Source organism: Pipistrellus kuhlii, unplaced genomic scaffold, assembly GCF_014108245.1.
Source record: "Pipistrellus kuhlii isolate mPipKuh1 unplaced genomic scaffold, mPipKuh1.p scaffold_m20_p_5, whole genome shotgun sequence".
NCBI lineage: Eukaryota > Metazoa > Chordata > Mammalia > Chiroptera > Vespertilionidae > Pipistrellus > Pipistrellus kuhlii.
In genome coordinates, this window is record NW_023425551.1 from 25,811,036 (window position 1) to 25,827,393 (window position 16,358).

At 36.5% G+C, this 16,358-nt stretch overlaps 1 protein-coding gene across 17 annotated transcripts in view; it reads left to right on the forward strand.

The window, feature by feature from the left end:
* STXBP5 (syntaxin binding protein 5) overlaps window positions 1-16,160 on the forward strand; it is a 128,435-nt gene extending 112,275 nt beyond the window's left edge. For 16 of the 17 annotated variants that reach the window (XM_045573016.1, XM_045573020.1, XM_045573013.1 and 13 more), the window contains 5 exons: window positions 2,981-3,350; window positions 3,649-3,814; window positions 7,111-7,222; window positions 13,188-13,408; window positions 15,348-16,160. In XM_045573016.1, coding sequence (XP_045428972.1) covers window positions 2,981-3,350; window positions 3,649-3,814; window positions 7,111-7,222; window positions 13,188-13,408; window positions 15,348-15,389 — 911 coding nt within the window. In that variant the 3' untranslated portion in view covers window positions 15,390-16,160. Of the gene's footprint in view, window positions 1-2,980; window positions 3,351-3,648; window positions 3,815-7,110; window positions 7,223-13,187; window positions 13,409-15,347 lie in introns of those variants that run through there. The other variant, XM_045573018.1, reaches the window with a different exon arrangement.
* Window positions 16,161-16,358: the final 198 nt, after the last annotated feature.

Consider the following 16,358-nt stretch of genomic DNA (forward strand, 5'->3'; position numbering starts at 1 on the left):
TCTATTTAGGTCTGTTGCCCACAAGTCGTATAAGTTTCCTGTAGATGATGGAGATTAAACCTTTATCAGTGATAACATTTGCAGATATGTTCTCCCATACAGTGGGTTTTCTTGTTTTGTTGATTGTTTCTTTTGCTGTACAAAACTTTTTACTTTGATGTAGTCCCATTTCTTTATTTTCTCTTTAGTTTCCGTTGCCCTAAGACTGCTATCAGTGAAGAAATTGCTTTGGCATATGTCTGAGAGTTCTCTGCCTATGGTTTCCTCTAGTATTTTTATGGTTTTCCGTCTTAAGTCCATTTTGACTTTATTTTTGTGTATGGTATAAGTTGGTGGTCTAGTTGCATTTTTTTTTTTTTTTGCATGTATCTGTCCAATTTTCTCAACACCATTTATTGAAGAAACTGTCTTGACTCCATTGTATGTTCATGCCTCCTTTGTCAAATATTAATTGAGCACAGTGGTTAGGGTTGATATCTGGGTTCTCTATTCTATTCCATTGGTCTATATGTCTGTTCTTGTGCCAGTACCAGGTTGTTTTGAGAACAGTGGCTTTGTAATACAGCTTGAAATCTGGTATTGAGATTCCCACCTATTTTGTTCTTCTCTCTCAGAATTGCTGTGGCTATTCGGGATCTTTTTTTATTCCAGGTGAATTTTTGTTGCAGAGTTCTCTCTAGGTCTGAGAAATAATGCCATTGGTATTTTAATGGGAAGTGCATTGAACCTATAGATTGCTTTGGGTAGTATGGACATTTTATAATGTTGATTCTACCAATCCATGAACATGGTATGTTCTTCCATCTGCTTACATCTTCCTCTTTCTCTTTTTTCAGTGTCTTCTTGTTTTTTATGTATAGCTATTTTTACCTCCTTAGTTAAGTTTATTCCTAGGTATCTTAATTTTTTTTGGTGTGATGGTAAATGGGATTGCTTTTTTAGTCTCTCTTTCTGTAAGTTCACTATTGGTGTATAGAAATGCCATCGATTTCTTGGCATTAATTTTCTATCTTGCTACATTGCCAAATTCATTTATTAAGTCTAATAGTTTTTTTATGGAATCTTTTGGATTTTTTATGTACAATATCATGTCATCTGCAAATAAGGACAGCTTTACTTCTTCTTTTCCAATTTGGATCCCTTTTATTTCTTCTTCCTATCTAATTGCAATGGCTAAAACTTCCAATACTATGTTGAACAGGAGTGTGAGAGTGGGCATCCCTGTCTTGTTCCTGTTCTTAGGGGAAATGGTTTAGTTTTTGCCCATTGAGTATGATGTTGGCTGTATATGGCTTTTATTATGGTGAGGTATGATCCTTATGTTCCCACCTTGCTGAGAGTTTTTATCAAAAAAAAGTGTTGGATTTTGTCAAATGCTTTTTCTGCATCAGTTGACAATGTGGTTTTTATCTCCATGCCCGAGTCCTACAGTCCAGGGAGTGCCCATAGCGGTAGTAGTCTTTCCTTGTCCAAGAGAGCCTGGTCTGCCAGCCCCTCCTGTTCCTGCGAGATTTAACTCCCTTACTCATACACACACCACATACATCCACACACTCACTTTTTATACCCTAACTCACTTCCTCTCTCTCACCTCTGTCCTACCAGCTGCCATCTTTTTCTGAAACCAAAACTTTTTAACATAAGTTTTGTCCCATTTAGAATTTGGAAATATAATGCAGTATTGGGGACATACTTATACTAAAAGTACCAAAATGGGACTTTACATACTTTAACAAGTCATAGCTCAATTTTGAAAACGAAATGTATTTTAATAAATACTGCCTTTATAACCATTCAAAATGTGTTTATACATTTTTAGGGGTTCTGTGTGTGTGTGTGTGTGTGTGTGTGTGTGTGTGTGTGTGCAAAGAAGATAGGAAATAATATTTTGTCCTCTAAGGAGGGTTTTGTTCCTCTTAAAAACAAAAGAAGATAACATACGAAAATTTTCTATAAGTATAAAGTAATATAATATGAAAAATCTTTTAAAATAACTCAATTCAACACCTTCCTTCCTATTGGTTTCCAAATCATTAATATTAATGCTATCTTTTAGCTTACTTAGAAATGAGCATAAAGCACATTTTCATTTCCAAGTATATAGGGGAAAGGGAGCCACATTAATTAAAACAAGTAAAGAAATATTACCACTAAATTAAGACTATAATTTGACCAAGTTAATACCTTGAATGCATTTAACATTTACTGCTAAATAGTTTTAAAGGTAATCTGATTTTGTGAAGTAATGTAGAAATATGTGCAATTTTTTTCCATTGGCTCCGTAGATTACCACTGTCTCTTCATAATACAATATGAGCAATATGTAGAATTTTTAGTTGTCTAGTAGTCATATTAAAAAAAAAGGTGAAATTAATTTTAATGACATCTTATGTAATCCTGTGTATCCAAAATACTTTCATTTCAGCATGTAATCAGTATTTTTAAATTATAGAGATATTTTACTTAAAAATTTTTTTGTACTATAGCATGCTACCATTTGGACAAGCCACATTTTAAGTGCCCTATAGATACCATTTACTTGGTCTCACACTCACTGGTAGTATATTTGTTAAGTATGAGAGAAGACATAGGTCCAGACATCCCAACATTTATCTGTTTGGTAGCACTTATCTGTTTGGGGCATGTAATATTGATATCTTTTCCAGATTCAAATATCTTAATTTCGGATCCAATTTCAGTTTACTATCTATAACAATAAAAGCATAATATGCTAATTAGACCAGACGTCCTTCCTTCCGGACAAAGCGGACAAAGCCGCAGTGGGCGGGAGCCGAGGCAGAGGCAGCAGAGGTCCCTGACAGTGGCAGCGGGAAGGGCCCGGGGAGGGGCACGAATTTCATGCATCAGGCTTCTAATATAGTCTATATATGTTTAGCATCTATTATGTATCAGTGTTGGAATAAACATATTTACTGTACTGATTGAAATACTTGTTATTTACTAAAATTATGTATTTTAGGTACTGTATTGAGGTTAAAGGGAGGGATCCTGAGAATGGCATTCCTGGACACCACAGGCTGCTTAGTGCCACCTGCCTATGAATCCTGGAGAGAACACAACGTTCCTGAAGAAAAAGATGAAAAGGAGAAATTGAAAAAAAAACGGCCAGTCTCTGTATCCCCTTCTTCCTCTCAGGAAATTAATGAAAACCAGTATGCAGTGATTTGTTCTGAAAAGCAAGCAAAAGTAATCGCACTGCCAACTCAGAACTGTGCTTATAAGCAAAACATTACAGAGACCTCGTTTGTTCTTCGGGGAGATATTGTGGCATTGAGTAACAGTATCTGCCTTGCCTGCTTCTGTGCCAATGGACATATTATGACTTTTAGGTGAGAGTTAGGTTATTTTTTAAACACATCGTATTTCCTCTCTCTAAACATAGCATTATAGAATGATAGTTTGAAAGAAATTATTTTATTTATTTTTAGTCTTATAAACTGATAATTTAATTCCATTCAGTTAATAGTGATCAAGTATATGAAGACTAGAAATCAGTTTTATCTCCCATTCAAGTGCAATAAGTCATAAGGTTTATAGGGTCCCTGCCATTTTTCCCTTTTATAATACTTGTTTAAAACTAAAACCTACCTTGTTTGTTATTAACAAGTTTTTAATTTTTTTCTCAAGTTTGCCAAGTTTAAGGCCTCTATTGGATGTGTATTACTTGCCCCTTACCAATATGCGGATAGCCAGAACGTTCTGCTTCACCAACAATGGACAAGCATTATATCTTGTTTCACCTACAGAAATCCAGAGACTCACTTACAGCCAAGAGACCTGTGAAAATCTTCAAGTAAGTAACAAAAATATTACTATAGTTTCTTCCAGGGTGAAATATTCTCTAAGGGCCTTTATAATATACTTTACACTTACAGGAATGTACATATGAGTCTGTGTGGAACATCCCAAGCCTTTGTCAAGACTTTCAGAGCACAAGTGATCAAGTGTCTTCATCAGGCTTTCAATATAAGAGGGACTTCATCTCATTGATCTATATTTTTTCTCTGCTGTGATGGCAAAGATATATATGAAATGTTACATACATTTTATATCTACTGTCTACATAGAATAAATAGCTATTATACACATGCACCCAAAAAAAGTTCTTTTTAAAGAGTTATTGCTAATGTGAAAATAATTCTGTTTAGAGCAAATTGTGTCATCCCTTCTCTGTAGTTGCAAGGATGTGAAAAATAAGGTTTGATAGTTTTCCTCTGAATTTTTTTGCTGATTTATAGGGTGTCCCCCAAAAAAATATATGCACACTTTGAATAATTATAAAGTCACTATTTATTAAAATACATTTCATTTTCAAAATGTAATAGAAACCAGCTATTAAAGTGTGTATACATTTTTTGGGACACCCTCTATTTGTGATAGACTACATACAAAGTCTTTAAATATAAAACCATGTCTTTTCAATTATTTAAGTTCCTGTATGCTTGCTTATATATTATAAATCATTATTTTAGCTTCAGCATTTAAAATCAAATTGCTCTTGAAATATTGAGCTACAACATTAATTGATATTTGGTATTTAGGAAAAAATTATCCTGAAATTAATTAGCCCTATTTTACTTGTTAGTAAATTGGAATTTGTAGCTTATTTTTAGCACATGATCTTTAGAGTGAAGAAAACTGTATATGAGTCCCAGCCTTGCTAATTACTGAATTATGTGACCTTAGACAAGTAATTTACTGGCTCTGAGCTTCTACATCTTTAAAATTAGGATAAAAATAATACCTATCTGCACAGCAAAAGAAGCTGCCAACAAAATAAAAAGGCAACCAACCAAATGGGAGATGATATGTACAAACAACAGCTCCTACAAAGAGTTAATATCCAAACTAAAGAACTCATACAACTAAATACCAAACAATCCAATTAAAAAATGAGCAGAGGACCTGAATGGACACTTCTCCCCAAAAGAAATACAAATATTCAACAGATATACATATTTTTAAAAATGCTCAACTTCACTAGCTGTTAGGGAAATGCAAATCAAAACTACAATGAGATACCACCTCACACCTGTTAGAATGGCTGTTATCAACAAGACAAGTAAGTGTTGGAGAAGTTGTGGAGAAAAGGAAACTCTTGTTCATTGTTTGTGGGAATGTAAACTGGTATAGCTGTTATGCCCAGACTTCGTGATCCCCAAGGACCACCAGGGAGCCGAGTCCGATGCAATAAACAAAAGAGCCTTCTCCATGCTAGCATGGGCCCCTCCCACCCACGCCGGCAGCATGGCAGAAGAGCCCGAACTTCTCCCAGTCCAGGGGTTTTACTCTGGTCGGTGGTGATGTCACTGCCTCGGCTAACCCTGATTGGTTGGGTGAGGGCTAGGGATAACTCCGCCCTGCGGGGCGGAGTCGGGAGCTCATTCTCGCCCCGCCCTGCCCTCTCAATAGCCACTGTGGAAAAGTTTGGTGGTTCCTCAAAAAATTAGGATTAGAGTTATCATATAACCCATTAATCCCTCTTCTAGGTATTTACCGGCAAACTTAAAAACACTTATTCACAAAGATATATGCACCCCTAAATTCATTGCAGCATTATTCAAGGTATAGCCAACACATGAACACAACCAAAGTGTCCTTCAATAGGCAATTGGATAAAGAAGATGTGGTGCATATATACTGTGGAATAGTACTCAATCATAAGGAAAGATGAAATGCTTCCACTTGCCACAGTATGGATCAACCTTGATAATATTATGTTAAGTGAAATAAGTCAGAAAAAGCTAAATACCATATGATTTCACTCAGAAAGAAACTCTAAAAAAAAAAAATTAACACTTTAGCTCCAGCAATAATAATGTAATACTACAGTACAGCAGGACTGGTACTGGGAACCAATATTGTGTTTGTGTTTTTTCTCTTCATTGCAATCCCACAGTCTCACTATACTTTTATTTTGCTTCTGGAGTGCTGGAAACCAATCATTGTCTCACTAATAGAAAAAGACTGGTCAACCTTGAAGCTCTGAAAGGTCAGAGCCAACCACACCCTATCTAATGAGACAATAGTAACTGAGGCAACTTCTTCTTCTTGTAATCATGTAAATCTTTACTGATATGATAATCCACTTATTACCTGCCTAAGGGCTATTGGTGTTTCCCAAAGCTGCTTAAGGGTAATGGGTGTATCCCATAGCAGCCTCAATAAAAGGGATAGCAAGGCCAGAGCCTAGAGAGTCTTCCCACTAGAGGTCTACTCCCGCTTGCCCCCCCCCCCCCCCGCATTTGTCCCAAATTAACTCTTTTCTAGTCTCTCTCTTCATTTTAGTGTGTGGCCTCCTCCAGAAACCGGACCCTGAGTGGGCCCTAATCACGCAGGTCTTGTTAAGGGTTTCCACACTGGAGCTTTTCAAAGCTGCCTCATAAATAACATTGTTACTACCCTTCTCTTTCTTACAGACACTCCTCTTCCTCTCTGTGTTATCTACAAAGTTAGTAACATTTCTTGTCTCTGGCCTTTGCCATTTATGTCCTTAGAACATTGATAGTAATTCCAACAACTGACCATATAGGAAGCTTTCCCATCTTCCAGCCATATTTCTGAAATTCCATATGTGGGGGCATAATTCTCTTCCTAGTATATATTTATAAAAAATAAGTTGGTGTATCTTTCTAAATTACTTATTTTCTGACTGCTGAAGAGTAGTAATTCCAAAACTGCATTTCATCATCATTACACTAGGCTTTTAACTTGTTAGTCACTTTTCTTTTTTCTAATGGAAGAGAAACTAAGTATTCAGATACCAATTCTTAACTATAAAAGATATGTGAAAATTTTGTCAAAGGTTGGAATCTTCTAGTTTAAGCAGGAATATTATCTTTGCTTGAAATATAAGTAAAGTAAACTAGCCAAAACAGCAAGTCAGTCTTAGTCAATTTTGTTTTAATAACTTACGGTTTGACTAAGTTGGTATATATTGGGTCTTATCATTTGAAATGTGCTCTTTTTAAAAAAAATATTGGCAGATAATGTTATACTTTAAATTAAAAAGATTACAGTGATAGTTTCGTGAAATGTAGTTTAGTTTCCCTGAAACTTTAACAATTGCAATTTGTTTGGATTTTAAAGGAAATGTTGGGTGAACTCTTCACTCCTGTAGAAACACCTGAAGCACCAAACAGGGGATTCTTTAAAGGCTTATTTGGAGGTGGTGCACAGTCTCTTGATAGAGAAGAACTATGTAAGTTGATTTATTTAATTTGGGTAATATATCTTAAAGCATAAACATTCAAGCCAAATTTTTTACACATGTGTATATTCACCTTTTCCATCTTTGTCACAATAATTAACATATTTATGTTTTATTATAGCAGTATATATGAAATTATTTTCTGTTGCTCTAGCTTAAACCAGGAACTATTTTACTCAGGAAACCAAAATCAGAATAGCTTCTGGTAGCTAAAATGAGTATTCACAACTTGATATGAATAATTTAGAAAGTATTCTTATTAAATGTGATCATTATTATTTTAATTCTATAATTGACTTTGATGGCCTTAATGAAAGTCCCCAGAACTATTCTTCTTACACTAGAAGGTTATTTAAAACTAGAGGCCCAGTGCATGAAATTCGTGCATGGGAGGGGAGGAAAGGATATCCCTTAGTCCAGTCTGCACCCTCTCCAATCTGGGACCTCTTGAAAGATGTCTCTCTGACTGCCCGTTTGGGCCAGGACTGCTGGCTCCCAACTGCTCGCCTGCCTGCTTTCCTGATTTCCCCCTAACCACTTTTGCCTGATCACCCCCTAACCACTCCCCTTCCTGCCTGATTGATACCTAACTGTTCCCCTGCCAAAACTGTTTGCCCCTACTTGCCGTTCCCTGCAGGCCTGGTCACCCCTAACTGCCATCCCTTGTAGACCTGGTCTCCCCCAACTGCTCTCCCCTTCAGGCCTGGGTCCCCCCCCCCAACTGCCCTTCCCTGCAAGCCTGGTCACCCCCAACTTCCCTTCTCTGCCAGCCTGGTCACCCCTAAATGCCCTCTTCTGCTAGCCTGATCACTCCCAACTGCCCTCCCCTGCTGGCCATCTTGTGGTGCACATGGGGGCAGCCATCTTGTGTGCTGGAGTGATGGTCAATCTACATATTACTCTTTTATTATATAGGATAGAAGCCTAGTGCATGGTGGGGTGGGCGGCCTGGGCAAGGGGCCTGTGGTGGTTTGCAGGCTGGTCACATGGCAACACAAGTGGAGGCCCTGGTATCTGGGATTTATTTATTTTTTCTACAATTGAAACTTTGTACCCTGGAACAGAGCCAAGCCTTCTGCTCCCTCTATGGCAGCAGCCATTTCTGTTGAAATTTATCTTCTGTAATTGAAACTTTGTAGCCTGGCATGGAGGCCTAGGCTGCCTGGGCTGTAGAAGGTTGGCTTCCTTCATTGCTGGGGGCAACCCTAGCCTCTTGCTCTTCCAGCTCTGTGGCTGCCACCATTTCTGTTGGAATTTATTTACCTTCTATAATTGAAACTTTGTAGCCTTGAGTGGAGGCCTGAGCCGGCAAGGGCAGGCAGAAAGCTTGGCTTCCTCCATTGCCAGGGAAACCCAAGACTCACTCCTGCTCTCTGTGACCACAGCCATTTTGGTTGTGTTTATTTTTATATTTGCTTCTGATTGGCTGGTGGATGTGGCTTGTTGGTGTAGCAGAGGTATAGTCAATTTGCATATTACTCTTTTAGTAGATAGGATAGCAAGATCTGATTCATTTACTGCCTTCCACATAATAGGGAACAAATTAGAAATTGGTCCTTGAGTGAACTAATGAATCAAATTTTTTATCATATCTTTTAAGTAGTAGGAATTATCCTCAAATTTTATTTTTTATTCTCTTTTTTTTCCTAAAATATTTTAGAATTTTGCTTTTGTTTTTAATTAGAAAGTCTGTAAGATTAGATGCCAGTAAATAGCAGTGCAGTGCAATTTTACATTTAAAAACTTACCTGATGAATGAGGATTAGTCCATTTTAAATTCATTTTAGTCAAAATCGGTTTGGCTCAGTGGATAGAGCATCGACCTGCAGACTGAGAGTTCCTAGGTTCAATTCCGATCAAGGGCATATACCTTGGTTGTGGGCACATCCCCGGGAGGGGAAGTATAAGAGGCAGCTGATCGATGATTTTCTCTTATCAATGTTTCTAACTCTCTATCCCTCTCTCTTCCTGTCTATAAAAAAATCAATAAAATATTTTTTAAAAATAAATTAATTAAAAAAAAAAAAAAAAAGGAAGACTGTACTTCACGTCCTTTAGGATTGCTAATCTACCTAATCAAAGAGTAACATGCTAATTGACCGTACCTTCTTGACACTCACCAGCCAATCAGGAGTAAGTATGCAAATTAACCTGACAAAGATGAAGGGTTAATTGTATGGGCGGGCGCCGAGCATCATGGCGATGATGCAGGTGTTCTGCACCACACCAGCCACTCCAGGCCTCTGGGAAGTGAAAGACCAAAATAAATGGAAAGAGACATCATATTTTTATAGTAGAAGATTCGTTATATGACATCAGTTCTCCCAAAACTGATGTATGGATATATACATATATGCACATATATATGTATGTGTGTGTGTATATACATATGCACATATATATGTATGTGTGTGTGTATATATATTTAGACACACACCTGCACATTTTCCCCCAAAAAATGAAATTTTGTAAATTATTTTAAATTTTACATGGGAATTCTAATTTTACTTCTATTTAACATTGTACTAGAGACTTTAGCCAGAACATTAGGCAAGAAAAAGAAATAAGGGGAAATGGTGAATAACATAGATTGATGAACAAAAACAGACCTGGAGATAAGGAGCCATGGGTCAGACTGTTGGACCCATGGGGATAAAAGGGAGAGATCAACTAAAGAACTTATGTGCACACATATGAGCCTAACCAGTGGTCAAGGACAATGGGGGGGAGGGGACTCTGGGGGGGAGGATTGGAATGGGAGGTTGAGGACTGATATGTGATACTTTAATCAATAAAGAAATTTAAAAAAAAGAAAAAAAGAAAAGCCATGAAGACTTCAGTACAAGAAGTAAAATTATATTCACAAATGAAACATTCTTGCATATAGAAACTCATCAGAAATACACGCACAAAAAATTATATTTAATACACAAGTTTAGCAAGATTGCAGGATACAGATCAACATAATAAATTGCATTTGTTTATGCTAGCAGTGAACAAACCAAAAACTAAATTAAGAAGAAAAAAATTTTTTTTTAATATATTTTATTGATTTTTTACAGAGAGGAAGGGAGATGGATAGAGAGCTAGAAACATCGATGAAAGAAACATCGACCAGCTGCCTCTTGCACACCCCCTACCAGGGATGTGGCCGCAACCAACGTACATGCCCTTGACCGGAATCGAACCTGGGACCTTTCAGTCCGCAGACTGACGCTCTACCACTGAGCCAAACCGGTTCCGGCAAGAAGAAAATTTTTAATAGCATCAGAAGATAAACCTGGCCATGATGGCTCAGTTGGTTGGACATAGTTAGTCCCATGCATTGATTCCCAGACAGGGCTTATGCCCGGATTGCAGGCTTAATCCCCAGTAGGGGGCTTGCAGGAGATAGCCCATCAGTGATTCTCATCATTGATGTTTCTGTCTCTCTCTACCTCTTCCTTCCTCTCTGAAATCAATAATACACACACACACACACACACACACACACACACACACACACACACATATATATATATATATATATATATATATATATATATATATATATATATATTACAAATAAATAACAAAGCTGGACCCCAACCTCATACCATACACAAAAATTAACTCAGAATGGATCAAAGACTTTAATGTATGTGAAGTGTTAAAACTATAAAACTCTTAGAAATATAAATCTTTGTAACCTTAGATTAGGTGATGGTTTCTCAGATACGACACCTTAATCATAGCAAATGAAATAAAAAAAATAGATTGGATTTCATCAAAATTAAAAGCCTAAGAACACTATTAAAAAAGTAAAAAACAAACACAAAATGTGGTAAAATGTTTGCAAATCATATATCTGATATATGTGATAAGAATCTACTATACAAAATATATAAGGAACTCTTACAACTCAACAATAAAGAGACAAATACCTCAATATGTAGCTTATTTTTAAGTGTACGAAGGGTTTGAATAGATATTTTTCTAAAGAAAATATAGAGATGGCCAGTATACACATGAAAAGATGCTGGACATTTGTCATTAGGGAAATGCAAATCATAACGACAATGAACTGTCACTTCACACTTACTAGGGTAGCTATAATCAAAAAGACATACAATAATGAGTGGTCTTAAGAATGCTGAAAAGTAGAAACCCTCATACATTGCCAGTGAAAATGTAAAATGCTATAAACTGAAAAATTCTGGTAGTTCCTCAAAAAGTTCAAGTTATCAAGTGACCCAAAATTACACTCCTAGATATATACCCAAGAGAATTGAAAACACATGTCCACACAAAATCTTGTGGGAATGTTCATATTAGCATTATTTATAATAGCTGAAAACTATTCAAAATGCCCATCAACTGATGAATAGATAACCAAAATGTCATCAGTTCATACAAAGGAATATTATTCTATCACTAGAGGCCCAATGCATGAAGATTCATGCAAGAATGGGCCTTCCTTCCCTTGGCTGTCAGCACCACCTCGCTCAGGCCTAGAGCTGCCTTCCCACTCTGCCCAGCGGCCCCAAGCGGCTGGGGCGGTGCGGAACACCGGCGTCATCACCCCCAGCCACTTGGCACCAGTATGTGCAAATTAACCTGCCAGCTTTGTTGGGTTAATTTGCATACTCACTCTTGATTGGCTGGTGGGCATTGTGAAGGTACCATCAATTTGCATCTTTCACTTTTATTAGTATAGATTTAAAAGGATGAAGTACTGATACATGCCATAGCATGTTTGAAGCTTGACAACATTTTTTTTAGTGAAAGAGATCAGACCTAAAAGACTACATATTGTATGGATTCATTCATATGAAGTATTCAGAATATGAAAATATGTAGAGAATTGATTACCAAGGACTAAGAAGGGAGGAAAATGGACATTGGTTTCTGATAAAAGTTGGGAAGGGTCTTTATGTTTTGTTTTTAGTAGTGATGAAAATACTCAAGAATAGATAGTAATGATGATTGAAAAGCTTTTGAATTAACTAAAAGGAACATTTTTTTTTATGGTATGTGAATTATATTGCTAAAGAAAGAAATGTATGCTGAGGAAATAGGGACTATGACATCAGATTTTAACAGAATTTAAGACTTGCAGTAATCTAGGTAGTTAGAGGCTGGCTAATGAAGGGAAACGAAGCAATGAATGTCTGAAATCTTTTTAAGGGAAAAGTTAATCTATTTGGTAAGTGACAATATAAATAGAGAGGAAGAAAGGGATGTAATATATCTATATTTTGGAGCCTAAAATAGAATACTGTATAAATTCTTTATTTTTCTTTTTTTTCTTCTAAGCCCTTAAGCATAGTATTTTAAGCATGGAGTAAATAAAATAAATTAAATCTGTATATTTAAAACTATGTGTTTGAATTTAGATATCTTTAATTTATATTCAGTTTTTTTCACACTTAATAGTAATTTTTAGTGTTATTTAAATTGGTGTCAGCATACCCATTATTCATTTCAACAAAAAAATTACCAGTCCCTTCTTTGCACAAATCCTGTTATATAAAAAGTAAAATATTTAAATGTACAATTTTTGCATGTTTTAAAAAATATCTAAAAATTAAAACCATCATAATAAAAACATTTATTAATTATGAAGTGAAATATATAAATACTTCCATTATATTGTCATTCAGTCTAAAAATTGTTTTAGTGCTATCAGGTAGTAGGACTTTAAAAAAAATTTAAATGTTTTTATTGATTTCAGAGAGGAAAGGAGAGAGATCAAAACATCAATGATGAGAGAGAGTTATTGATAGGATGCCTCTGCACGCCTCTTACTAGGTATCAAGCCCACAACTTGGGCACGTGCCCCTGACCAAAAATCGATCAGGACCCTTCAGTCCACGTGCTGATGCTCTATCCATTGAGCCAAACTGCTAGAGTTAGGATTTTATATTAGTAAATTTTTCATTTTCTTAGTTCCTCTTTCATTTACCCATTTGTTCAGTTGGAGAATCGTCCTCAGGAAAGGCTTCGAGAAGTCTTGCACAACATATCCCTGGTCCTGGTGGCATTGAAGGTGTGAAAGGAGCAGCATCTGGAGTCGTCGGTGAATTAGCACGAGCCAGGTTGGCACTGGATGAAAGAGGGCAGAAACTGGGGGACCTGGAAGAAAGAACCGCAGCTATGTTGTCCAGCGCGGATTCATTCTCTAAACATGCTCATGAGGTGCGTGTAGCAAATGTTTAAGCAAAAAGAAAAGAAAACATCTCAGTAAAACAAGTATGGAAATTACTGAATTCTTACAGCTATTTTATATCTGCACATGAATTTTTGCGTATCCTCTTTACAATGGGAAATTCCTGATTTTTGCCACCAGAGGGAACTATAATATTACAAGAATATGTCTCAGTAGCTTTTGGTCTTTTACTGGAGTTTATAAATCTGAGGGACCTGTAGACCTTTTCTCTGCAACTGTTTCTTAGGGAATGCAGTAACACAGCTAACTTTCCTAAATGCCTCAGATTCTACCAATTTCTCTTGAGAGAAGGAAATAATTTTCCTCTCTAGATTCTTTAGGTAGATCTAAATGACTAGTATTATCAAGCACTTTTATTCAATAGTCAATACTAACTCTGTAGGCCAGTTCAGACAGAGAAATAGTAAGATGCATTTTTGCAGCAAATTCATCTTGAAGAGCTAGGACATCATTGTGGAGCTTAGAAAGGGAATGTATAAAGTATGCTTCCTAGCTGATCCTCTTACAAATAGGCTTTATTAGCCAACATAGTACACTTTAAAAACTGAATATAGGCCTTTAGATTCAATACACTATTTTCATTTTGACCCATAAGTCTGCCGTTCCTTGATGCTTTACGCTGGGTTACTTCAGGCATTCACTTCCTCACCTATACCTTGAGGACGTTTTGAGTTTGTTGTCTGAAAAATCCATATTAAGGTTTTATGTTTGAATACCCAATCTACCAGCAAAGAGATCTGTAAATTTTTCAATCAAAAGTCATCTCTTTTTTTGCTCAAGAATGCTGTCTCCTAGAATGCATAAGAGAAATAAATTGATCTGGAAAAGATTTGTTCAGGGCTTCAAAGAGAATCAGAGGTCCTTTGTCAGCCCTTGTACTAGGCCAGCATACCTCAGATATAGTCTAGCAGCCTTTGATCTAGGGCAGGAATTTGTTGACATAACCCTACACCTGAATGTGATCTGTAAAGCATATAACACTTCAGCCAATTTAAGAATATATCTACACTAAATATTTAGCAAAGAGCTCAAGTTGGTAGGTTTTCCTCTTGCCAAATATTCTTTAGTTATATTTTAGAGTGTAAGGAAGAAAATACATTGAGGAAGCTAAGATTATAGGTTCTTGAGTCAGAGTATGTGGGCTCAAACCCAGTTTCACCATTGTATTGTTTTGAGTAATCCCTTTAAGCTTCAGTTTCTTCATTTATAAAATGGGAGAATAATAATGCCTGAAGCATAGAGTTATTTTGAGAACCAGATGAACTCATAAGGAAAGTGTGTCATGCATTGCTAGCTCAGGAAATTTTAGCTGGCAGTCATGTTAGAATTTCGAACCTTTTATTCCCAGGTTTGTTTGTTTTTATTATATTTTTATTGATTTCAGAGAAGAAGGGAGAGGGGGAGAGAGCTAAAAATATCAGTGATGAGAGAGAATCATTGATCAGCCGCCTCCTGTGTGCCCCACACTGGGGATAGAGTATGCAACTTGGGCATGTACCCTGATCAGGAATCAAACCAGTTAATAGGTCAACATTCAACCACTGAGCCACGCCAGCCAGGCCATTCCTTGGTTAAGCAGTATTTCTAGTTAAAATTAAAGAACTGAAAATTAATTTATTGGTATTAGCTTAGGGCACCAAAGATAGTACTGAGCCAAAATTTTATTATGTCATGTGTCTAAGACATGTGAGGGTCTTCTAGTCTGGTTCTTAATAGTTATGAACTTTTTTTTCTAAGTGAAACAATTCTTATCACTTTCATTATAAGTTAATTGGAAGTAAATAATAGTGACATTAGAGAATGTTTCAGAATGGTAAGTTTTGGAAAAATATAGTAATCAGTTATAACTTACGAATGTTGTTGTTCTGTCATTTTTTAAACATGTTTTTCATGTTTTCTCCCATTTAGATGATGTTGAAATACAAAGATAAGAAGTGGTACCAGTTCTGACCACCAGAAATCCAACTAAGTTCAACTTCAGCCAAAAGGAAAAAGAATTTTCCTTTTTCATTTCATTGATTTCACTTTAGGAAAGTTAACATTAAAGGATGTTCATCACTGGATACTGTTCTTTCCTAGCACAATTATGCACTGTTTTACCTCAGTCATGTGGCTTTACTGAGGAGTGTCCACATGCTAGTGTGGAGTATATGGTCTGTGCCAACTATGAGATGACCGTTTGGGAACTAAGCAGGTTGCACATTACAAAGGAAGAAACCAGGGGGATGTTGAGGAGCCATGGCAGGACTATTCCTGGATCATTCCTGTATTAAACTGTCATATGCCAAAAGATTTGTGCTGTTGCATCTGCCATCAGTGTTTGACCTCTGAGGGAGAGGCAATAAGATAAAGCTCTGAAGCATAAATGGTTATGTTTGGTCTCATTGACTGAATTATAAACAGTTGTCTTGGACTTTCCCTCCCTTAAACTGACTGGTCCTCAGTATCATTAGTGAGAAAGAAATGAACTGTGTGTTACCAAATCTTTACACAGATAAGCTGAATGGCGGGCTTTAAATAATAAAGACATACACATGGTTGACTTGTGTATGGGCCACTCTTGGATTCTTGTCATTGTATACTTGTGTTTAGTCCATATTTTGTCAAAAACAAAACAAGGTGATACACCACTTTTCATTGAAAAGAAAAGTGTAGAGCATGACTGAACTGCTCGTCATCCCGGGAGTTTCCATGTAGTGGCTACCCAGTGTGGAGAGTGAGGAAAACCTCCATTGTGGTGAGGAGAATACTTCAGTGTCCTTTGTCCTCATTCTCATTGATTCAGCTAAAGGTGGATTTGACCAAAAGAGTTACTGGTTAAATTTGTAAAAAACGTTGAAATTGGCTAAGTTTTTAATTTTGCTTGAATTTTTATAAAATGTTTAACCAAATGTACCTTTGCATTATTTAATTAAAATT